Consider the following 26,778-nt stretch of genomic DNA (forward strand, 5'->3'; position numbering starts at 1 on the left):
ATTATGATTCTTGGTCAAACTAAATAAGCAATAGACACATATAATCTTGAGCATTTTTCACCATTTTCTTCCAGATTTGTGGTAGAAATCATGGCACCATAGAATGTAGCCATTTAACCCATGTAACCCATAAACAAAATGACCTTTTGCTGAATACAGGCGTGTGTTATGCATGTGGTACGTTATCTACGGATACCAAATCACATGAAGCAAATATGTAGCGAGATGCAGGAATTGATGAGACTCAGAAACACCCCAACAATTGAATCAATTGTTCCTTGTATCATTTCCGACGGATAAGTCCCGATAAGTCCGCAATGTTTGATTTGTAGTAGGATTGCAGTCATTTGATCGTCAGCAGCCAGCTGACGGAGCGTTCATTTAGTTCACATAGTTACAGTGATGCCATCTCACAATGATACAGAAATCTTTAACAAATCCATTGATCCAGACTATAAGCCATATCACTGCCAAAATCTAATCACTTGGTCCTTCTGTCATTTCTGACCTTCCCTGAAAATTTCATCCAAATCTGTTAGTCCATTTCTGAGTAATGCTGCCAACAGACAGACAGACAGACGGACAAATGTACGCCAATCGTCAAATAACTCAGCTGCTTTCCTTGGCGAAGTAATATACAAAGAGAGTAATTACTTTTTGATATTAATAAACCCTGGGAACCTCTAAACCCGCTAGTGGATTTGAAATATATGTTGTGTTTGCCAAAAATGAACACTTTGAACCAGATGCTGTAAAAAGTTAAAAACAAATTCTGTGCTCCTCAGTGTATCGGAGGTCATGACTCAGCTGTGACAAACAGAGGTGTGACAAAAACTCAGAGACTTTTCAGGTGAACTAAAGACTGTTAGTACACAAAGCAGAGACGAGATGACAGGACAGACTGAGAGGAAAGCCAAACAGCTGATAAATAAAATAAATGCAGCACGGTTCAAAAGAGGAGCAAGTTGATGGAAGATACTTTCAGCATGGTGAAACATCTTTGTAGGGTTGAGTCTTGTGGGAAACACCTAGTTTGTAGAGGTTGCAAAATGATGATAGTAAATCATCTTTAGTATGTAGAGCCACCTTTTGTTCAAAACTGGAAATAACTGTAAGCACTTGGAAAAATGTTGTACATACTGATTTGATTATTTTTGTATTTGTGTAAAGCAAACAAAGAGATTAAACCTTTTAAAAATGATATATACCTTAAACTGCACAAAATACATTTTTAGTTCTGTCTGCTTCTAGTCACGGTTGTGCTGTTTCCAGTGAGGAAAAATATGAAAGGTGCACAAAACATTCAGAAACTGCTTGGGGTTCTAATGGTTACGCAATGACAATCATCAATATTTTCCCACTGATGCGAGCTGCAGCATGATTTCACTGAGCTGGGTATTTTCTGAATGCTGTGCACATGTGCTGCTTCTATCTTTAGACTAATTAGAGTTTCACACCTTTAAAATGTGAGATCCTAAATTTGTCCAAAGGGCTGTTTGAGTGTTACAACCACATTTTAGGGTATTCAGTTAGAAATCTCTTTAGATTACGGATAATTTAAGGTTTCAGGGTTGGGTGTGTTGTTGTGATGTTTAAGGTCTTGGTTAAAGAATGCACGGCATCACATGTGTTGCTTGTCTGACCTGCAGCGCAGTCAGTAGGTTGCTGGTCTCCCTCAGCCTGGCCCTGGTAGCATCCAGCTCCTCCAGCAGTTTGTCCTGTGCCTCCTTCAGGGTGGAGATCTGCCCCTCAGCTGATCCAATGTCCTGCTCCCCCTGCTGCACCTCCCCCTGCAGCCGAGACACCTGCAGGGAGGACAGACAGACAGAGACAGAGAGAGAGAGAGAGAGAGAGAGAGAGTCAGACAGACAGAGGGAATGAACTGCATCCACATCCTCTCCTCAGTTGCACCTCAGGGTGTATCTCAGTGTGGCAGCAACCTTGAAACTACATCAGCATTTTATGCTCAGTGAGGTGGAATTTCCATCAAAAATGCATTCAATAAATGTTTCTATTTCTGATTTTTAAATGAGTCAAGCCCATCTACTTTTTTGCCAGCGTGGCAACATAAGTTTTGCAATGCATCGGATATTAATTTCCTTCGATGTGAGAAGTACAGGTCGATGGAAAATGCGAGCATGAAGAGCCCCAAGACGGCAACAACAACAACAACAAACCCAGTGTGATGGCAGATGCATACACAGAAAACCACTGTTTTCAGTGGAATGAAATTCAGCATTTATTGCCAAGACCGGTGGTGCCTGACTGAACCAAGGACTGGATTTAAAAAATCTTTTATTTGAAAAAAAACATTTTTTTTTTCTTTCTTTTTTGTTTTTCCAGCCACTCAGATCTAGTATTTTAACATGCAAACTAACAGCTTCATTCCTTCTCAGTGCAGTCTACAGATCCAAAAACTCTCATACAGTGTCACTGATTTTTTTTAAAGCTAAAAAAACCTCTAACCCAATAATATCTGCTGTCACATTGTAACTGTTTATTAGCTGCAACTCTTCAGCTCAATTTGGGTTATATAGAGTCAATTTTTCGCAAGTCACTTTGTATATTTTAGTGTGTCCTTTAAGAGAGATGGAATCTACTTGCAAGTCAGCCTCCCCTCATTTCGAAAGTGCTCCTGTGACTGGGATATGTTTAATTCAGCTTAAAAAATGGTAAATACTATTTAACATTCAGATCACAAATATTATTAAGGAGTCCAGGATTCAAAGAGCAGTTTCTCTAACTTGGAGGTGAAATTACCAACAGGAAATACACGGAAAAGCCCGTTCTAAATTCCTTAAAAACAACATGAGCAGACACTTTGAATCAAACAATGCAGCATTCAATAGCTGTTTTGGAGCATTCAACCATATCACAAGATAAGACTGTAATTAAAGATGGATGAAGCGTCCATGCTGTGGCCCACAGGTTTCCTGAAGAGCTGTTTTAAAGCTCCGGCTGTCACCATCTTGGCAGTGCCAGGCTCTGGCTAACTCCCAGCTAAATCCAAAAATAAGCGAGGGGTAGAGCAGGAGTGGAGCTGAGAAAGGCCACGGACTGACCAGTGACAGCACCCACTAGGCACTCAAAACAGCCACGCCCTTCTGAAAGCATTACTTTAAGCCTTAATACTTGTTTATGTACAGGATGAGAATACATGAGCCAGCCTCAAGTAGCCATTGGAGGAACTGTAGCTTGGACACTTCATTTTCAGTTCACTTTTCATCAGCTTAGATACAACTGACTGCTTCCATCAGCAGACAGTCAAAGGTCAAAGATAAACTCTGAAATGCGCTGTTCAGCCAACATAGAGGAGAGGTTCTTTAACTCTAAAAGTCCCCATGGGGGTCATTTTTACCTCCTGCTGCGACAGCGTCAGCAATTATGTCATTACACAAAGCAGTTAGGTTGTTTATTTGCGTCTTTTTTTTTAAATAATGACCGGCATATGACAAAATAGCAATTGAAAATTTGATTTGTGGGGTTTAATAAATGTACAGTTGCTTTAGGATATCTCGTTATAAATCAGAAGATATATTTTTAAACTCATAAATAACCTAAAAGTAATTGAACATTTTAATAAATGTCAAACACGAACCTCAAGTAAAAGTTCAATACACATTCTGGATTCTCTGTTTTAGTAATGCTGTGGGGGAATGCAGAAACAGAGCGCTCATCATAAATATTCCATTTGTTTTAGGTTGTTTCATCAGCTTACTGATGGAATAGATCAAATATCCTCAGAGACCCGTGTGTCAGGGTCACATCCACCTACATCACGTCTTATAATCAAGTCTCCTAAACGCTGCCTGTATCAAAGTTCTGCCGCATCTACTTTGCCAGATGGCTGTTGCAGCTCATCATGTCTCCTCTACCACACTGGACCTGCCTGGTTTAGGTTCCCACACTCTGGACTTCCTGCCTGGTTCTTCAGCAGTCACCCATCCACTCTGTTCTGCTCAGATATCTCCTTCAATGTAGGTCCCATCAAGCATGCAATAAATATTTATTTTCCATCTCACTACAACGTCCTCGTCTAAACAATACGCTTTGCTAGGCAACTGGACGTGGCCGAAGTGTTTAAGGCAGCATCAGTGTTTTTTTGGGTTTTTTTGAGTGGTAATAATGACTTCTCTGTGGTTCAAGGTATAAACGATGTTTTTTATTCTTTTTATCACAAATTCCTCAAAATTCACTCAGTGATTAACTATTTAATTGATAATATGTAAGATTTTAGGAATGACAGAGTTATACTACCGTTCAAAAGCTTGGCGTCATCCAGGTAATGTCATGTTTTCCATGAAAACTCACACTTTCATTCATCTTCTATCAGAAAAGCACAAGGGTTTTCTGATCATCTATCAACCTTTCAACACCATTAGCTAACACAATGTAGCATTAGAACACAGGAGTGATGGTTGCTGGAAATGTTCCTCTGTACTCCTATGGAGATATTCCATTAAAAAATCAGCTGTTTCCAGCTAGAACAGTCATTTACCACATTAACAACGTCTAGACTGCATTTCTGATTCATTTAATGTTATTTATCTTAATTGAGAAAAAAATTATTTTCTTTCAAAAGTAAGGACATTTCTACTTGACCCTAGACTTTTGAACAGTAGTGTACATGGTTTTGAAAACAGCAAGGAGGTAAAATTAAACCCCTGGTAGTTCTAGAAGTAATTACCAAGAAAGATGGAAACTTCATTTGCTGAAGAAGATCACTGGATTTGACTTTTAGCTCTAGAACAGCTACTAAACTGATCTTGTCAACTGCTAATCCCAATATCAAGAACTATTCCTGGACCTCAAAATTTGCTAGATTTTTGAGTGTATGTTTTATCCACAAAAAACATAAGATGGATTTTTTTTTGAAGCTTAACCATTTTCAAAGCTTTTACTGATTAAGCATGCGTGTAGCCAGACCTCCACAGCACACAGAATAAATGGGAGAATCATGTGCACCCATTGTCATTCTGCTGTAGGGGAAAAAACAGGCTCTGGCTTGTTTGTAATTCTTTAAACCATTCACTGACGATGCCATGCCCACGATGATGCCTCAGTTCGAACATTAACACACGGGTAGCAGAGGGAGAGGAGAATGTCATGTGAAACACACAGAAGAAATGACAGGCTTCTCCCCAAAGTCTACATCTGGCGAGTCACATTAGGTAGTTGTTTGAACAGCCTACCTCCTCATTGGCTGCGTTGAGTTTGGACGTCAGCTCGTCCCTCAGCTCATCCAGCTGCTGTCTGAGCAGCGTCTTCTGCTCCTCCAGGGAGAGGCGCTCCCTCTCAAACTGCTGCTCCAGCTCCTGAGGAAACCAATCAGAAACACACATCTGTCAGAAGAACGCGGCCATGAAAGGTTCTCTGTGTGGAGATCAGTATTTCACACAAGGTGAAACAGCTAATGGCTCCAAGTTGTGCATGTTGTATTGGAGGCCAAGTAACGTTTCATTGGCATTCATTGTGCTTTACATCTGCAAAGACTCTGAGTCATCCAGGTTAAAGAGGATCCAAAAGAGACAAGTCAAAGCTGAAATTAGACACAAAGCTGACAAAATCTAAGGCCAAACAGCAATTCTCCCTTCCATTCAACTACTACATGGTGGCAATTGGTTTCACTTTTTAAACACATTTGAAACCAAAAGTCAGCAAAAAGTCTCGCAAGGTAAAGCTGACGTGTTGAGAATAACACTGAAGACATGCTGATGTTTAGCAGTGGTATTTACTGATCAACACTGAAAACAAGTTACAGCTGAGGCTAATGGGGATATTTGTTTTCAAAGGTATTTGTTCATGAACTAAAATATTGGACAAATTAAATGTTGACTTCCTGATGGTGCTGAGTGAAAAGTGAAGGGATCATCACCCAGGTGCAGCGCCTGAGTGTTTTTGTGGAGCTCCTTAAAGGCATTACAGGAGATTTAATTTCCTACGACTCTGAACGTAGCATGCGCATGCGCACATACAACCTCTCCCTCACCCCCCTCTAACCTCCCCCCTCTTAACGTTTACGAAGAAACGCCCTCCTCCAGAAACTTGCGTAGCACTCGTGAAGTTGTCTTTTACGGCTGGGTCCCCCTGGATCTTTATCTGCCATTATGCAAATAAAGATGAGCAAAACAAGTCGCCAGCTAACTACGAAGCTATACCAAAGTAACACATACAGAAAACACGTAAGTCCAAGGCGTACGTAATCTACGTAACTAGGCCTGAGCTGGAAGATTTTTGATTGACAGGAAAGGGAGCAAACCAAACGCCTCGGTCCGAGCGCGTTGATTGGCTGATGTTTTTCAGGTCCTGCCATGTCCACAGTTATTTTTTTTTATTTTTTATTCTTTTAGAGACCATACATACAAGTCCACTAAAGGGCAGTATATTCATTTTATGTGAATCAGACAAATTAAACAAAAAAACATCCTCCATAATGCCTTTAAGCTGAATGTAAAACGGCTTTGAAGCAGTTTGAAGAGTGATGAGTTCTATGCACTGACAGAATAAACAATTGAAACACCTGAGAGGCATTTCACATGACAGGAAGATGTCAAACAATCAGTGTTTGGACAGTCGTAAGCAGTCTTAGATTAGCAAGCTGCATCGGTAACATGAGGCTCAAAACAAAGGAAATAAGCAAAAAATTAGCAAAAGTTAGCAAAAAAATTATTTCAGCGTCAAGGTTGGATAAAGCCGCCCAGAAACTCTTAAGACTCATCTAGCTTCACTGTGCAAATGATTACAGGTGATACTTTAACTGAAGATTTTACAAGGTGAAGAAGTTGGGGAAATTAAGTGAAACAAATTAGTAAATCTCCATTATGACCTTAGATGCATTTTCAGAACAAACAATATACATTTTAACACATTTATCCTTCCTGTGTGTACAGTGAAGGCAATCCATACACACTAGCGTTCAAAAGTTTGGGATCACCCAGACAATTTCATGTTTTCCATGAAAACTCACACTTTCATTCATGTGCTAACATAATTGCACAAGAGTTTTCTAATCATCAATTAGCCTTTCAACACCATTAGCTAACCCAATGAGGCATTAGAACACAGGAGTGATGGTTGCTGGAAATGTTCCTCTGTACCCCTATGGAGATATTCCATTAAAAATCAGCTGCTTCCAGCTAGAATAGTCATTTACCACATTAATAATATCTGGACTGTATTTCTGATTCATTTAATGTTATCTTCATTGAAAAAAAACTGCTTTTCTTTCAAAAATAAGGATGTTTCTAAGTGAACCCAAACTTTTAAACGGTAGTGTAGATTTTCATAAAATATTGCAAATGTCATTTGGTAACATTAAACTTGGCTGGAAGAGTAATAACTCTGCCAGGTTTAATAAGAATTAGTGGGCATATATAGTGTGGAAAAAACATTGGGCAAAATATAACTACTAACTTAAAAATTTCTTTCAATAATTTGAAAATGGCCCAACCACCGCAAACCACTGGACCCTAATCAGCACCCCACCTCCTGCAAACCTCAGGAAAACCCTGCACCAGTCGCTGAGATATTTCAGTGAACATTTCCATCTATAAACATCTACCATTCATTCTGCACCGAAAAAATGAGCCACTGAAAAGCTGTAATTCAAAAAAAGAGACTAAAAATGGACATAAAGTTGGAGAATAGTGCCACATTTGTCAAATCTTTGATATACATGCAGTATTTCTTCAGTCATGGTGCAGATCCATAACTTTGACATTACGGCCACTGCTTTTGTCTGTACAAATTTCTAAAAATACTTCAAACACTTCCTTTGTCCTTGACAGAGAGGAGAGAAGGAGCTCCTACATTGTTACCATAATAAAGCTTATTATGCCTGGTGATGAATGGGGAACAGATTCTGTTACAGTGTGCAATGATTTCTACTTTCCAAGGACAATTAGAGCTGAGGGAAATTGCTGTAATGTCAAATGAAATTTGCTGCCATTATTTATAATAAAGGAGGACAGAGTTTGTTATGCGTCATAAAAACACTCAGTGCAATGACAACTTTGATGTAGTTCCACAAATGGGACGCCACAGAAATTGATATGAATGGAGGAAAAAAATGAAAAATAATTCTTGCGCTGGGCTTCATGACACGTTATATTATTTAAACTCGTTATTTAAGGACTTCCAGGTGAGGGAAAATTTCTCTACCGGCGCCTGTTTTCCTCCTACTGACTGACACACATATAACATGACTTTTACATCGCGCAACCACATAAAATTCTGTGATCCTGTGCACCAGATTACACCGAGGACCACTAAAAAGCAAACCAACACCAGCACTTCAGTCCACTCCTGCTTTGCCTCCAGACTGGCTCCTTGTTGTTTCTTGCATCAGGTTCAAGCACCCTTGAAAGGTGCTACAAAAAGCTGAAACTGGACTAATACCTGCCAAAATGTAACCCCAAGAGACAGATTGATCTTTCCACTATCTGCCTGCAACCTTTTTCTCCCACAGGCCCTGCAAAAGATTTTTCTCCAGACTACTGCTGGCTCATAAAATGAATGGTGGAATGGGTCTTGGGTAGAAACTGTGAGGCAGAACATTTTCAAATGCTCTTCTCTTTCTCCATGTTCCACAGTCTGTGCCATAGAAATCCAATGCTGTACCTTTTAACCTCCAGTGCTAATGTTTGTCTTGTGCAGGTACAGTCCCTGCAGTCACAAATCACTGGTAACTTACGACACTTCACCCTCGTGTTGTCCTGTGGGGTGAAATTGACCCGTTTTAAAATTTGAAAATGTGGAAAAAAAAAATACATATTTTCACAGTGAAACTTCTGATGTCCACGTTTTCAACATTTTTAGGAAATTTCTGAACATTTTTTGGTGGAAAAAAATAAAATGTTAAAAATGTTTAAGAACATTCACCAAAAATTCACCAAAAACCAGCAAAATTTTCTGGATTTTGGTAGATTTTTTTGTGAATGTTCTTAAAGAAAATATTTCAAGTTGTACTGATATATATGTAATCATTTTAGAGTTTTTTAGGATTTTTTTGGAAGATTTTTACTCTTTTTTTGAAAACATTTACAAGAATTTTCTTGCCAAATTTGTCGGATTATTTTTTAAAAACAAAACTTTTAAGGGAAACTTTTAAGGAACACTTGGAATTTTCTTCCTGAAGGGGGATTTTTTGCAGAATGTTTGGATTTTTTTCAGGCAAGGAAACAAAATTTTTCCGTGCCCGTAAATGACGACAACAGGAGGGTTGAAGTTGTAGCATTAGGCATTTTTGTAATTAACGGGGAGCAGAAGCTGAAGCTCTACTATTCCACTGGATCTGAATGTTGCACTGAGGCGATTTTCAGCCACACTGAGAATAGACACTGTAGTATCACAAGAGGATATTTCATAAAATCTGTAACTGGAGTTCATATAATATTATCATCATGCACCGTACTATATTGTACAACAGATACATACAACAGTTGGTTCAGAGCAAATAATTAGATTTTCATTGGTATTCTATCTATGTTAGATCAAAGCAAACTTTGCATTGCAAATATGAAAATACTTCCTCAACAAATATTCAAGTTAAATTACAAGTGGTCACAAGAGGAGGATGTAGGGAAGGAAAGACGCCTGAAAACTTCAGTTCAATCCTCCAGGTACGCTCACAGGACATCAGTCAACCTAGACAAGCTAGAGAGGAGTAAAAATGAAGCCAAGGCAAACAACATGGGCTCTGAACTGCTTTCAGGCTAAGTCTCAAATACAAACATCGACTTTCATTCCATTAAGCGCACAAAGTTGAATACAGTCTTGAGGCACTTTTATGGATCCCTCTCGACATCTACAGAGGAGCTCGACAGTATCAGCAGCTATGTTGGGCTTTGGACTGATTTCAAACGTCGTATCAATGAGCCTCCGGTTAGCCGTTCATGGAGTTTAATACAGGACCCAGAATTCATATCAGCTAATAATGTTTTGAACGGTGTTGTATAAAGAGATTAGAAGGGCTGGGAGAGACAAAACAACACAACACTCCCTATATTAGCTGGAGACAACCCGTCTAAAAGTACTTTCCTACATGAAGTCCAGACAATCCCAAAGGTTTACCAGTCGGGAGCAGCGTTCAGTTGCACTCGGGGGGGCAAAAAGGAGAATCTGCATCTCAAATCGAAATCATTCTTCCTAAATTCAGATTACAATGGAGCAAAATAAATCACCATGACCTAAAATACAAAATTACAAAGACCCACAAGAGAGAGAGAGAGATACTATATTTGAGGAGTGAAGAACTCCCCTTCTGACCGGCAGCATCTCTCCAGAAATACCTGAGAAAGATTCAGTGTAGTGTAAAGGCCATCTATCTGCACCCCAGGAGGGTAACAGCTGCAACAGACAGCTTCTGGTATACCGCCGGTCCCCTGGGAGTAGACCAGCTGTCACAGATGTTACCAGGGACGTGCAAAGAGGCATGGACATCTTCCACCAACCACAGCCTGAGAACCACTGCCATACTGAAGCTGTCTGACATGGGACTCGAGGCGAGAGAGATCATGGCAGTGAGGGGGCAAAGGTGTGACGCTTTATATAAACACGGATTACTGCGTGAATTGTGATTGAAGCAAAGACTTCCCTTTCTTTCAGAGGTGAACACTCACTATAAAGGTACTATTCATAGAAAGCAGGCAACAATGGAGCAACATGCTGTCTGACCAAACTGGAATCAGGCCACCAAAGACCAGCAGATGACTTGTGCTTCACTGGTTGCACAATAAATGAAAGCATCCAGATAAATGTACATGACATAAGCAGCTGACCTTCAGTAACATGTAGACATTCACAAAGCAGTCAGAATTCAGTGAGCAGGAAAATGTACATGTGTTGCTTGGCAACAGTCCAGTCGCAGTGCAGTTGTAGAACTATTTGTGTTGGCGGAGGCAAATGAATGATTGAATAATCTAACAAATTATATCTGTTGTTTCTTGTACCGTTAATCTATAAATGGCACTTGGAAAACCCAGACTAAACCACACCTGAGCTGAAATTTAGTACAACTGCTCATTGTGGATATAGCTCAGAAATCATTACCATGAAATTAACCCTCCTGTGATCTTCACACCACAAAATATTGTTTCCTTGTCTGAAAAAAATCCAACAATTCAGCAAAAAATTCCCCAAATTTCTGAAAATTTGCAAAATCTTCAGGAAGAAAATTCCAATAATTCCTTAAAAGTTTCCCTTAAAAATTTTATTTCAAAATATCCCCCAAATTTGGCAAGAAAATTCTTGTAAATGTTTTTTTTTTTTAAATGAGTAAATATCTTCCAAAAAAATCTTAAAAATATCTAAAGTGATTACACATATGTCAGCAAATCTCCTAATATTCTCTTTGAGAACATTCAGAATTTTTTTGTGAATGTTCTTAAAGAAACATTTTTAACCATTCTTTTATCCATCAAAAAATGTTGAAAGTTTTCCCAAAAATGTTGAAAATGTGGACATCAGAAGTTTCACTGTGAAAATGTGTTTTTTTTTATTTTTAAAAAAAATTTTTTAACACATTTTCAGACTTTAAAACGGATCATTTTTAAACCACAGGACAAGATGGACACTTTATTTATCCCCATAGGGAAATTGTTGTATCTGGCAGCTCATATGAAACACCTAAAAGACACATAAAAAGATCATCACATGTAAAAACATAAAACATAAAAACATTTAAAAAAACACGAGGGTTAAGCATACAGCATATAATAGACGTGAGTACACCACTGTGCAACATCACTGAAACTTCTAAATTGTATCAGTTCTCAATAATTGTATTATTTGTAAGTTGAGCAGTGGACTATTTTCTTACGTGAACAATCGAAAATAAATATTTAAGCAATTCTTGATATTGTGGGACTTGGAAAAGATTGGAGGAGAATTGTTGCCCAACTGTGAAGCAGTCCAAACACAGCTGCAGCAGTACTCAGTTTTACAATGACTCATGACTCCACTAATCAGACCCGTGTTGGTCATCCTCATAAAACGATGCCACAGATAGTATGCTACTAGCCCAGTTCTTGCTCTGAGAAACAGACAGGCTGCTGCTTCAGACTTGGCACAGGGTTATCAGTAAAACTTTGAGTTTCTGCGAGAGCGCAGATGTTACCTAATGACAACCTCTATGGATGGCATCGGAGAATAAAAACCTCTGCACGCTCTTCAGCACAAAACGTCAACTTTTATCTCAGGGGGTGTCCAGGGCTACTACATTGAACGCACAGTCCTGACAGTGAAGCACAGATGTGTGAGTGTGACGAAATATGGCTGCATGAGAGCAAAATATGTCAGAGAGAGGATATTTGCAGATGCAGCATGGATGTCTGTGGACACATCAAAATACTGTCTGACAAGATGACTCCGAGTTTGCAGAAACTTGGCAGAGGAGGACTATATGATATGATACGATCAAGGCACACTGCCAGAATCACAGATGGCTTTTTGAAGAAGAAAAAAAAAATAGCAGAAACAATGACCTGTCCAAGTATGTCATCTCACATGTATCAAAAAAAAAAACCTCAGGGGTATTCAAGAGAAAGGCAGAGCAACACAGACCCTTCAGCAAAGAGCAGCTGGAAAAGAACGACAGAATATTTCCATAAATTTGGCCTGTCATCAAAAATAAAGCTGGACATACCAGTCATACCATACTATATAGTACTGAGAAAAAAAGTTTTTTAAAAATATGGGACAGCTAAAATGTTCATTTTTTCTTCAAATAAGGGTAAATACTCAGTTGTTCAACTTAGAAAAAATGCTGCTCCTGTCAGATGATACAATTTTCTATCACTTAAATTGAAGTGATACTGCACAGGAGTGGAAACACCCCTGTTGTTGAGTGAATGATTTTATTGTTATTTTTAAGAACAAGAAAAACAAGATTTGCAAAAACATAAAGTGACTCAATCTGAAAGTATAAAGAGCATGACTCCTATTGGTTGATGCTGATACAGACGAGAAGTCAGATGAGGCGAAACCTAATATGACACAAGAGGATTTTCGTCGTACCTTGCTTGTGGATCGATTTAGAGGGCGAGACCAAGGTAGAACAGACCCATTCATTTAAATTCAAAAGGCAGCCTTCTCACAGACAACTCATTATAATTCCAAGTGATGAAAGAATAGAGGTGATGGGGAAAAAAGATGATGAACTAGACGTGATGAAACTTGGATCAGACAAAAGAAGCAAGTGATGAAGAATAGATGATGAAGTCGTATTTCTCCTCATGCGTCTACCTCTGTCATTTTGTAGAAAGTATAGAAAATAGACGACTGAGGCGGCAGAGAATGAGGAAGAAGCGAATAAACGCTGTTATTCGCCTTCACCCTCCTCCTCCTCCCCGTCACTCTTTCAATCTGGACAGTTCTGCACCAACACTGACAGCACAATCATGAACACGACTGAACAATGGCAAATTATTGTGCAGCTCAGAACACAGTGGGAGGGAATATGGGCCATGAAATTCAAACCGGGCCGGAAAGGAGGCAATCTTCATATGGAATGCATAGCTAATAACTATGGAAACGCACAGCGCTCTGCTCTTAATGTAGCTCTCAGCTGTGATAGGGTCTACAGTGGAATATCATTTAAAACACGTCCTCATTATGCAACTTTGATGCAAGAGAATACTTGATCACTTGCTTTCATATGGCTGCGTGTGACTGGAATAAAGGCCTCAGTGGAGATTAGGCATCATCACAGGGCTAGTTCAGGCTGGTGGAACTGTACGCCTCAGCTGCAGTCAAATTAGTGGTACGCTGTGATTTGGAACAGCTAAACCTCAGGCTCATTAAACAGGTCCCAGGCCCAGTTTGTAACCCTTGGGGACCATTTCACTGACTCATATCAGATACAAAGCTGTCATGATACTAGATGTTACGTGTGGGGATATTTGTGCAAGTTGTTTTGTTGCAGCTGCTGCGGTCTCATATTAATCCAGCATTATCCTGTATTTGTAACTGTTATAATAGGACATCCCATATTTTTGCTTTAGTTTACACCAGAGGTGTCAAATTCATTTTAGTTCAAGAACCACATGTGGTCCAATTTGATCTCAAGCGACCAGTAAAATCACAGCATAATAAGCTATAAATAACCACATCTCCAAATGTTTCCCCTTTGTTTTAGTGCAAAAAAATACATTTTGAAAGTGTTCACATTTTATGAACTATCTTTTAACAAAACATTTTGAACAACCTGAAGTTTCTCCAGAAATATGCTCAATTTCAGCAACATTATACCTCAGTTTATCATTTGTGCATTGCAACTTACAAATCAGAGTATCTACAAAAGCGCAAAACCTTTAGTCTCACGTATCTGGAACTTAGCAACAGAGAATTTTACTTTATGATCAAAACGACTTTACAAGATCAAGAAATGATTTAAAATTTACAGCTTTACAAATGTACAATTGTAGTTCATGTCTTCTCTACAATTTTTACACTTTGCAAAGTCGTCCCACGGACCGGATTAGACCGTCTGGAGGGTCGCTTTTGTCCCATGGGCCGTATGTTTGACACCACTGGCACATTATAGAGGTACAATCTATGTTATGTATTTAATGGACACTACTGTTCAAAAGTTTGGGCTCATCCAGACAATTTCATGTTTTCCATGAAAACTCACACTGTTATTCATGTGCTAACATAACTGTACAAGAGTTTTCTAATCATCAATTGTCCTTTCAGCACCATTAGCTAACACAACGTACCATTAAAAATCAGCCATTTCCAGCTGGAATAGTCACTTACCACATTAACAATGTCTACACTGGATTTCTGATTAATGTTATACTATCTTCACTGAAATAAGCTGCTTTTCTAAGTGACCCCAAACTTTGGAACAGTAGCGTATTTTTAAAGGTACCCTTAATTATTAGCAGTACTAAATTAAAGCTGGTGTATTTTTTTGGCTTAATTTGGCAACAAAATCCTTATTTATCTTCCAGCATATTGTAATTCAAATGTTCTGAGAGGAACATAGACTTGAGCCAAATTTCCAAATTTCTTCCTACTGCAGCTTTAACTTGTGCATGTGCTCCCTCATATATAAACAACATGGGCCTGGACATCTCAGTAACTTATTACACATTTGTTTTCCTGCTGTTCTACCGACGGTGGAATGCTGTGATGTACAGAAAAATGCAGCAGTGCATAGAAAAACAGGCGTAAAGAAGAGGACCACCGGCATACTTGGATGTAAATAATAAAGGTGTTACATTCCTGAAGAAAATGCAAATGTTTTATGAGGGAATGCACTTTGATGAAAACTCCACATGGGGCTTCTAACTGCCATATTTATAATGATGCATTACATTAGCATAGAGCATCTACTAGACATGTACTATGTAATGTTTCTGGGTTTCTGTTTTGACAGTTTCTCATATGTACACTGACCAAAAATATAAATAAAGGCTGTGTGACGTGTCATGTACAACATTCACATTTTAGGATCTTTGAGGTGAAGTACGACAGTTTAACTCAAACATGTGCTACATTTTTAAAATGCTGACAAGTACAAAGAAAACTATAAGACTAATCTACAAGAGAAGTCTGTAAGTTACTTAGATTTTCACATTCTTGTATATAAAGAGTCTCTATTGAAAAGACAGAGTTCGATGGCATGCAGGCTCCACGTGTGCAGAGTAAAATGAGTGAGGAAAAGGACAGAAATGCTGAAAACGTAGAGTCGGTTGCAAAAAGAAATTCAGCATCAGTTGTATGGAAAAGAAGGCAATGCCACGAGAAAAGTACAATGGAAGATGGCAAGCCTCACACTTGAGGATCTATAACTGCACAAGCCAAGAAATCACCAAAAAAGAGCCTATAAGAGATGAGCTCAAATAAAAGAAATGTTAAGATTAAAAAGAAATCAAAAATATTACAAAACAAATACAGAAAATATCCCACAGGATTGAGCCAGGTAATAGACCCAAAAATGCTTGGAGCAATATAACTAGCAATTAATACAACAAAGCAGGGCTAGTTAAAAAAAAAAAAAATACACTTGAGGAAATACCGCTAGTAATTACAACTGCATCAAATAATAACACAAACACAAAAACGTACTAAAAACCTTCATTCAGCCTTCCATAGCTTTTCAATGCAACTACAAGTAGTAATTAGTCTGACCATTTAAATCCTCACAACAACGCTCTGTGTGATGAATGCAAAGCCAGTTCAAAATGAAAAATAATACTTTGGGTGTATTTGAAAAGAAAAATGACCCATTAATTTATTTTTTTAGGCATCTTTTGCTTTTGATGCAGACACGCTCCTATAAAAAAAAAAAAAAAAATCACACTAATCCTCCTCTAATGATTAATTCTTTTCATATAAAGCAATAAGACAACAACAATCCTTTATTTAAAATGTTTAGTGTTCATTGTAACTGTAATGTAAGCTGTTTTTGTTTTGACCTAACTTTATATTAAATTTTAATACTGTTGTGTGTTGTTGTCGGATTGGGTAGCAGAGCATAGCCATCACCATTTACACATTTAAAGAGTACGTACAGTGTGATCGGATACAATTACAACCTCAAAAATGACCAACCACCTCTTCAACAGAGTGTCAATAATTAGGAATGATGTTATATTAGACTTTTATATCATCAAAGCGAACAGAAAAACATAATTACCAGAATTTGTCATTAATTATTTCATTGCATCCTCCTTGTCTCATGCAAATAAAAACAAGATTAATATATTCAAGACTGTACAACTTATTATTATTATTATACAAATCAGGTATTTTCTGTTAATGGCATTTGCTCATAAATCAATTTTGCAGAACTCTCGTCAGCTGAGGAGGAAAGAAGAAACTCTGGATCCTCAACAGAAACTTTCATGTTCTTCATAAGAGTTAAAAAAAAGGTAATGGAGTAAAAATATATACTATAGAATATGCAGCAGACAAGCAGCGTAAAAGCGCCATCTAAGAAGTGGGTGTACACTGTATGTATGAGCTTAAGGCCTGTTAGGGGGGCCACACTCTGTGCTAAGTAAGTAACAGTAAAATATTCATGCTGGACGTTTTACACACACACACACTGGTTGTCTGCCATCACACAGTCCTATCCCTCAGCCAACGCTCACATCCATCTCTTTCAGCATCAAATTATTTTGTCCCAATTTTGATTACTTACTTTCTACTCTCCACTTGCAGTTCTACGTGCAGTAAATGTCATCAGCGTCCAAGCAGGACTGCGAATTTAAATCTACGAGCTCTGCCTCTTTTTAAATGTCAAACCTTCACTTTTTCCACAAACCTTCATTTTCCGATTTGCTTGAAAGATTTAACTCTTTTAACCAAAAAAAATAAATAAATCAGAAAACAGAAAATAAAATATCAATATATGGGAAGCAAAAATGTTGCCCAAGGACTGAGAATGGATGCCTTCTTTACACTGTGCATTTTCACTGCTCCTCGCATGTGTAGGAAGAGTGTTAATCTAATTACCTTTTTCATTGTTTCCGCCACACTACAGCAGCTGTGTGCGCTTGTGTGTGAACAGACGGAGCAGCAGTTTTAGCGTTTCCCTAAAATAGCACCTGACGTTCAAGACGCTCTTATCACCTGAGTGACTCATCAGCAGACTGCGTAGCGTCTCCACATGTGGCTCCCACCAGCTGCTAAGTCTCCAAACTTTGCTTTCATTGACAATTTATTTTTATTCGTCTTTCTTGCTTCTCTTTTGTAACATAATGGCAGAAGCTCCTCCGGGTTATTCACATTTCTACCGGCTCAGGTTACGTGAGCTCAGAGGTGTCCCAGATGGCATTTATAGGTGATAAATATAAATGTGCACCCACGTTAGTAGGCTGCGTTTCCTCCTTTGAATTTGCCAGCTTCTTAGTCATTGTTAGAGCCTCTTTTGATGTATTTTAGTCTATTGATAGCCTAAACAAAATGCAGATTTTTCTGCAGTTAGATGAACTTCTGTCACCAGTCAAGCCAATGAATGATGCTGTGTTAATTTTAGATATCAGTACCAACATTTGCTCATTTATATCATCCTGTGGAGAGAAAATAAACCCCAAACCTTGATTCAGTATGTTAAAGGGGTTGCTTGCTGCTGAGTAATACATTATGGGTTGTAGTCGCCTGTGGTTTTGTTCCTGTTTGCCTGACATAGGATGTGAGCACATATAAAACTAGACGAGCCCTCAATAGATGGCAGAACCACGCCCATGCATGCAATATGCCAGAAATGTGCTAAGTGACCCCTGTGACCTTGACCTTGATCTGCTGACCTCTAACTCCACAACTGAACAGGGGACCTTAGACCGACTGTCAGTGCCAAGTTTGATCATCCTGACTTCAGCACTTGCAGAGATATCCGAACGGACATACACACACACATACATACATACTTACCCAGCCAGCCAGCCAGATACCGAAGCAAATGCAGTAACCCCGCTGACGTACACGTCAGGCGTGGTTAATAATGGTGGCCTTAAAAACACTCTTGAACTTGCTTTTTTTGTCACCTTCTCTGCTTCTAAATTCCTCAAATTCATTTACTTTCCTGCAGTGAAGAGCTGGTCCCGATTTTATCAGAAACTGCTTTTCCCTTTTAGATATTATTGATTTTTCTATGGGGAAGATAAAAAAAAGATTTAAAACACTCATGATTTAATAAGCACACTCAGGTGGAGGTAGAAGGTAACTACGTACATTTACTCAAGTACTGTACTTGACAACACTTGACTTGACAGCTCTTGACTTTGTAATTTAAAGGTCATTGTACTTCATTTCAACATCTCTATTTAATGCTACTTCAAATTTCAGTTTCAGTACATCCAGATAGAAAAACTGAAATATTTGCACATCTGCCTTCCTAATTTATCGTACTGCAGCAGTAAATATAGATTAAAAAAACATCCATCCATCCATCCAACATTTTCCATTTTCTCCTGGAGGATCCTAAGCTGTATCCAGGTCAGATAAGAAATGTAATCCCCTGCCCAGCACATTCTGGGTCTACCCAAGGATCTCCTTCCAGTTGAATATGTCCAAAAATCCTCCAGAGGAAGCATCCAGGAGACCTCAACTTTTGCCTTTAGATTCAAATCGGCAATGACTCCACTCAGAGCTTCCTCTGGATGTCTGAGTTTCTCATCCCGTTTTTCTAATCTCAGTCACCCCATGGAGGAAACATATTTCAGCCACTTGTCTCCATGGTGTCCTTCATTTAGTTATTATCCAGAGCTCATGACCATAGGCGAGGGTTGGACTGTAGATTAACTGTTGATTCAAGATTTCCCTCTATACCATAAGGGTCCAATACAACGGCAACATTACTGCCGACACTGCACTAATCTATCCGTTTGTCTCACACTGTGTTTCTTCACCACTCATTACCATAGATCCAGGGATACTTCGACTTACAAGCCTTGGGATGCAACGCACCAACCCAGAAGATTGCAATCCACTGCTTTGCAGCAGAAAACCATGGCCTGACTTGGTAGGTGTTCACTCTCAACCTGACTGCTTCACACTTGGCTACAAACCATCCCAGTGCATGCTGAAGGTCACGTTTTGATGAAGCCAAAAGAGCCACGTCATTGTCAGAGATGCAACTGAAAGATTGTCAAACCGGACACTCATCATCCCAGCTGTCTCTTAAAATCCAACACCCACCTGAAACGTGTTTGACATTGACTTCCCTTGCTTCTACAAAGACCTGATGGCTTGTAGCAACAATCCTGTCCTCCTGTAGTGCCTCCACAGGGTTCATGGGGGATGTAGGCCTTCTCCAAGTCCACAAAGCACATGTGGACCGTGAAGCAACTCCACAAGGACAAAAAACACGATAAGCTCATAAAATACTGTAATACTGTTCAACACTGTCCCACAAGTTCTACCAAAGAATGACTTCTCCTCTTAGAAGGTAAGACTATCCAAAACAAATGTTGGCATAATGTAATTTGACAGCCTATCAGTCACAGGGGTCACTTTTTACAGAATAAGTAGCTTTTTTTGGTAATACCTCTGTATTTTTACTTGCTTTTATCCAACTCAAAGGTCATTTTAAGTGTAATAGATTCTGACAGTGAAGTCATTAGTTCCTGAAAAATGTGAACACTTTGAGCACTAAGCAAAGCCAAAACCATCCGTCTCAGGGTCGCAGGCCTTACTCTCCCCATCTGTCTTGAACCTAATTCCTTTTCCAGTTAAGGTGGAATAAACTTAAACAATCATCTTTTCCAAATTTCAAATAGATTTCCAATTTCAAACACTCAGCTTCATTACTCTTACCCTTATGTCTCCTGCTCTCTCTGAATCTAAGAGGCTTAAAGCATTATAACAGCAGTACACCTTTACAGTCAAGGCTACAAGCTGAAAACGGTGGTTTTCACAGACTGACAGACATGTTTCAAAGGGAACATCACCTGTGTTTCAATGCAAATTAACCGAATTCCAAACCCAGCATCCCATGTTAATTTTATTCATATTAACAAAGAAAAACTTCTGAAACAATATTTAGAACTTTGCGAGGCACTATAAATTTACAATTCAAAGCCTCAGAACAAATACAGTAAATATGTGTGTTCTCGCTCTTGTAGCAGACGGTGCAGTGAGTTAACATGATAGAGAGGCCGGCTTGGGACTGGTTGCTTGTTGAAAACCATCAACCACCATATGAAGTGTCTGTTGGAGAGTAAACGACAACTGATTTATCCACACTCACCAACTTTATGTGCTCTGAGCAACACACAGTGTAGGAGTGTGGTCATGTTGGGAAAATGTACATTTTAAAGGTCATTCCAGAATTGGAGGACATTTTACATTCCACCCAACACATTTCAAATAATCCATGTACAAAATACTAAAACATGCAGTTGTTGTGTTAATGTATTTCCCCTGAGATCAAATCTAAAAAAAATAAATTAGAGAAAAGAATGTTTGAAAATATTTTTAAAATACCAAATAAATCTGAAGCTCGCCCTAAAATGCCATTTTTCTCTTGTCCTACCTCCTGATGACCAAATTGAAACTCAAATAAAACCGTTAAAATGAAATTTAAGTCTCCTTTTTTTGGTATTATTTTTTTCATTGACGTCTCTTGTAATTGAGGGAACATTTTTTTAAATCAACGTAACATTTTAAATAATAATTATTATGCATGGAACGTGTGTCCCACAACATGCACCCAACCCTGTTAAACAAAACTTTTTTAGCTGGTAGAAGAAGAAGAAAACAGTGAACCACACGAAATGCTGGAACATCATCAAACAGCTCTTCAAAAGAGTGGGTAGAGCAAAGCTATGTCCTCTCTTCTATTTTTCATATTTTCATAACATCGTCAGCCTTAATTGAATGTCTCACTCGACCTCATGCAACCCTCTTATGCATATTATCAGGATCAGACAAATCCTTTTGACTTTTTTCTTTATTTTTTTCCCATCAGGAGGTTTGTCCTCTTGGTCAGCAGTAACAGCTAGCTAAATATCTAGCTTCTATTCCTGAGAAAAAATCTAAAATTAGCATGGGTTAGCAACCCTGTTACTGTGATTAGAGTAGGGTTAGCAATCGACAAACAAAACAGGGAATAAAAATGGTACCAATGATGTGTAAGCTGAGCCAATCAAGCCTTTGACAGTTTATTACATATTACTGATGAGTATGTAGCAGAGAATTGTAAAAAGAAGCTCTATTTGCTCTATTTCTCAAAAATGTGGAAGTTAAATGTCCTCCAATTCTGGAATGACTGTGTGTTTAGCTGTGGTACCAATGCCTGCATACAGGTCAGTATATAGAATACCTCCACACAAACACACTGGCTTCTGCAGGACATTATATTGTATCTGTGGTCAGTGGTAGGTGTTGATCATACTAAAACATATGCAGATGATGCGGGATGTCGGTCATTAATAATCACTCATGCATTCACACATATCACCTCCACACACTGAATTATGTGACAGGGCCAAATCCTTTGGCAAGCAGGAAAGCCAGAACACAGAGAGACTAAGAGAGCTGACAGCTTGTATTTTGACTGAGTCATTCCTGATTATCTGCCTGTTCAATTTTAGATTATTTAATAATATCAGCCCACCTAACAGGAGAAATATGTGCAGTAGGTGGATTATAGGCAACAGAAATGCTATAGGGGTGACATTTTTACTCAAGTAGTAGTTAAAATAAAGTCACATGATGTATTTAAACTACTGTCCTCAGTATTTTTCTGTTACCAACTAGATGTTCCTAGATGTAATGTGGAAGACAATCCAAACAGAATCAGCACCCAAATCTGCAACGCTCCTCACCTTTAGGAAACTTTTCCACACTTTTAAGCTCATTGTTTAGTTGGCCAGCTGTCAGATTTATTTTTCGCTGTTCACTCTCACCACCGTAAATATCATGGTGTTCACCCGTTCCTTTCGATTTAAAGCACACAATACACTATTCTGCTTGGCAGGAAGTGGGAGAAAGACAAACTTAGCAAGCTCCTGTTCGACAAAACACAGCACTCAGCAGCTAAAGAGTCACATATTTCCTTCAGGAGTTAGCAGAGACCAAAAACAGAGCTAACCCAGAGTGAATGCTGCAATGAATTAGCCAGAAACAACAGTCAGAACAAATGCTGATGCTACTCTGTAACTGCTGGATGTCAGTCGCGTGAAGTGTGTGGTCGAAGTAAAACTACCCGGTGTAAAGACAGTCAAAGCAAGTTTACCATCTCAGCCTAATATGTCAATGTTCACATATGCTCACATTTGCTTTTGCTGGAAATAAGTGGGTATTATCATCACTATTGATGGACTTTAACTACTTAGCATGTTGCTGTGTAGGTAAATCACTATGATATAGCATAGTAACATATTCTACATCAATCAGACAAATACTGGGAGCAAACAAACTGAAATATTTTTGTGTATAAGGACTTAAAATTGTGATTAATCTACTTTCTTGTCTGGTGGTCATAAAGAATGCAATCTTTCTGCCAAGTTGTAGAAATCAAGCATCTTAAGTTCTGAATCTTTACGGCTTGAGACCAGCACCGGGTACAATGATGCAGGATCAATTCAAACATACAGCTGTTCATTTTCCTCCGCTTTTGTGCAATAAACGCTGATTACTCAAGATGCAGCAATTAAAATTAAAATTAATCGTGTGGATTTTCATTCATTGTGCCCGGTGAACTCACCATCTGATGCTCCCTCTGTTACTCGTTTCTCCTTTCAATCCACGGATTCCTTTGTTTTTAATCGAAATTGACGCGAGCTATCTCTACGAGTGCATGTGTATCAGATGTTTCACTTGACAATGAACAACAGTAGCAGCTGTGGTCAGGAAGAACCTCCATCAGAATAAAGCTGGAGAACACTGATGTCTATCATAAACTATTCGATACAGAGCCATCATCTGCTCTGTACAATGGCCTGACCTTGGCGTCAGTGAAAACATGCGAGTGTGTCGGTGTATGTGTGTGCACTCACAGCCAGCAGGCGGTTCTTGTCCTTCTCAGCGCTGTTGAGAGCGTTCTCCAGGGTCACTCTGTGCTTCTTGCCGACTTCCTCCAGAGCTCGAGCCTGGCTCTCCTTCATCTGGCTGGTCTCCTCTTCATATCGACCTCGCACATTGCTCATGTCCTTCTCGTGGGACGACTTCTCCTCACGCAGGGTCTGACAAGCACAGGAAATGCGCACACATATTTAAATTCTGCTCAAAGGTAAGCGCTAGGACAGACGGCACACAGACACAGAGCTTGGGCTGACACTGACACCATATGCTGTATTGTTCAGCCATATTGCCAGTGTTTGCTTTGCGAAAGCCAAGGAATTAAATCTCCATTCTGTGTGTCTGTAAGTTTTGTCTTTTAGGCCACTTCAGATTCAAAGTGTGTCATTCCACCAGCAGTAAAACCCAAGATGCTGAAGAGGGAGTGGGATTGATAATGGGGTTATTGATTACAGAGCTATGAAGCCTATCATCAGTGTGCGACATAATCACAACATCGTTTTGATTCTAACCAGAGTCTAGATGCAAATTGTTCAGATATTATTTTCAGCACAATGTGTCTGTAAAGCTGACATCAATAGGAAATATAGCATGAGTTAGTTTCTTTGTAGTTTGTTTAATAAGCAATGAGTCTTTGACTTCACAGAGAAAAAGGAATGGTGTTTTTTGTAGCCTACAACCATTTAAAACGACCAGTTGGCTGATGACAAAGTAAAAAAGACATCTCCAAAAGATTTTTTGTAAATGTATAAAATTGTCTTTAACCCTTAGATACACGAGTGATCGGACCCTACACTCTTCCATAAGTGGGTCAAAAATGACCCATATAGGAATCAATGTGTTTTTATGCCATTTTTGTCATTTTGGTTAAGAATGATTTGTATTATTGTTTGTATTATTTTTTTGCCCACACAAGAATGATTTCACGTTTGAAATATGTTTATTTTTCGCTTTACAACAGATTTTGAACATTATGATTGAAATTGAAAAAGAATATTACACAGAACAGCAACAGAAGAATGTCAACATCCATTTTGTAGACATTTTTCCACTCTTTTCCTCTATCTGTTACTGCTCTCCATCCCTCCAAGTTTGTGCACTGCATCACTTCTTGTATGATATTATCAGTGATTAAGAGCTTGGGGTAGTAATACAAATATTACAATTTCTTTAAAAGTATGAAAAGTAACTTAAAATTTAAATGGAATGATATCAAAAATATGTTTTTTGAATAATATCTGGAATATGAAATGATAAAAACTTTTCATTACAAAGATATCGGTCATTTTTGACCCACTTTTGCATCTCAGGGTTAACGTAGCAGAAAGAAAGCTACTCGTCACCTGTTTACAACCCATGTAGAGGTAATGCTATCTGAACAGTGCTTTCCTTGGATTGCACGTAGAGCTGGTTAGCTTTAATATGGCCGCACAGTATTATATGAGACACAAACAGAAGATTAAGAGGCCGCATATGTTGCAGGTTCACCACAGACACGTGGCTGCAACATGTGTAACCAGTAGCTGTCGTGAGTCAAGGCACCACACACACATTCTTGTGGCCACTGATAGGTCACCAGATTTTGCACCCTGTGACTTCCTCCTGTTCCTCAAAATGAAATTCAACTGGAGGGGTGACTATTTTGGCACGGTTAGGGGATTCAGGCTCATTGCAGATGGTACTTGACATGTTTACATCACAGCACTTCCAGGGAACATCACAAGTGTTGCAGAAGCACTGAAAGCCGTTTCCCTGAAGATGGCAGCCAAACTTAAACAAGATTTAGGCTTTCTATAAGCACAGTCCTCTAACTTTTAGACAACGTCATAGTTTAAAAAAAACATAACACAGCAGTTAAATTGACTGATTCTGAAAGCCTGTTTCACTGAAATTAGAGAAAGAACTTGAAAACAATGTCTGTCAAACATAGCGCTATATCAAGTGAGAATGTTGGGATTTCTGAAGCATAAACTTCTCAGTGAGTTCAACATTAACCTGAACTCTGGTCTAGGAACATAAAGTAAGAAATGTATCTCCCCAGTGGTGCTTTTCCTTCCTTTCTTGCCTAAAACACCACAAAATAATGAAATTAGCTAATGATATGCTAACATTTGGACGAGGGAGAGCCTGCTGTGCCAAGCTAAGTTTGCTAAGCTAATTAGGACAGCCATGGACCAACTAGCATAATTAAGCATGACGCTCAGTGATTTGCTATTGATCAGTTTGTCAATAAGTGAGAGGAGTGGTTAAAAAGAAGAGAACTGGTGGAATAACAGAAGAAAGCAGTAAAATATATGGATGTACAACAGCCAAAAGATGTTGTTTAGAGGGCACAGAGGAGAATGAATGAAGCCCGGCTGATTTAAGTCGTTGCTAAGCTCCATATATTGTGTAACAGGGAGACAAGCTGACAGGAAAGAACAAATGCTCTCTACAGACCCAGCAACACAGCACCGGGTTTGTCATTGGAACGTTGTTATAGTGTGAATCTAGCATAGCGTTGTGGTAGAAGATGACTTTCTTAGGAAACAGGAGGGGGGGAAAAAAGAACTAATCTGCAGCCAATATACTTTGGGTTTAATCAGGGGAGCAGCTGTTCCTTCATTGCATGGTTTTAACAAAATTTTAATTGGCCAAATCTTGCCAAAAAGACCACATGGGAACAGCAATATCCATTAGTTCAGCTGACATTAGGCACAGAAAAAGGCTCCAACAGTGGGCTAACAAACTCTCCGCGAGAACATATCCTGTTAAAAGGTATACCGAGATTATCAGACTGCTAACGAGGCAACACTTTAAATCAGAGATCTGCTTGCAGCTGAAGTTTCCAGTCCTCACCTGGCATTACCACAAAGTAAAAACAATGTGAAACTTCATGCTTTTTCCTATAGTGCATGAAGATGTCTTTGCTTTTCTGTTACATACTTGTTCTTTATAATTACACTAGATGTTCGACATTCACAAAATTGTTTAGATTAAAGGTCCTTGTGGAGCTTTAGATCTTTAGTAATGTTATGAAGCTGTGAGTAGGTCCCCGTTACCTTTATCTTAAGCTTGAGGATGCACATTGACACCTGTGCATGCATATGAGTAATACCATACAGCAAGCAATGGTGTTACACTGCTAACCTCATCAGGATACTCAGAGGAACAGCAGAGGCAGAGAAGAAGACTGAAAAACACTAAACTTTGATGTAAACACTGCAGACCTTATTTGAACCCTAAAACACACTGGTGGGTTTGAAAGACATGCTGTTTTTGTAAACAAAATCATCAAAATTACATCATTTATCAGGGCCAGAA

The 26,778-nt window shown here is 38.9% G+C and overlaps 1 protein-coding gene across 3 annotated transcripts in view; it reads right to left on the minus strand.

The window, feature by feature from the left end:
• The window catches only part of fam184ab (family with sequence similarity 184 member Ab), a 205,756-nt gene that overhangs the window by 81,252 nt on the left and 97,726 nt on the right, over positions 1-26,778 (minus strand). For all 3 annotated transcript variants that reach the window (XM_022196845.2, XM_051960777.1, XM_051960776.1), the window contains 3 exons: positions 23,454-23,639; positions 5,193-5,315; positions 1,644-1,805 (listed from right to left, as the gene is read on the minus strand). In XM_022196845.2, coding sequence (XP_022052537.2) covers positions 1,644-1,805; positions 5,193-5,315; positions 23,454-23,639 — 471 coding nt within the window. The remainder of the gene's footprint in view (positions 1-1,643; positions 1,806-5,192; positions 5,316-23,453; positions 23,640-26,778) is intronic.

Source organism: Acanthochromis polyacanthus, chromosome 16 (assembly GCF_021347895.1).
Source record: "Acanthochromis polyacanthus isolate Apoly-LR-REF ecotype Palm Island chromosome 16, KAUST_Apoly_ChrSc, whole genome shotgun sequence".
Lineage (NCBI taxonomy): Eukaryota > Metazoa > Chordata > Actinopteri > Pomacentridae > Acanthochromis > Acanthochromis polyacanthus.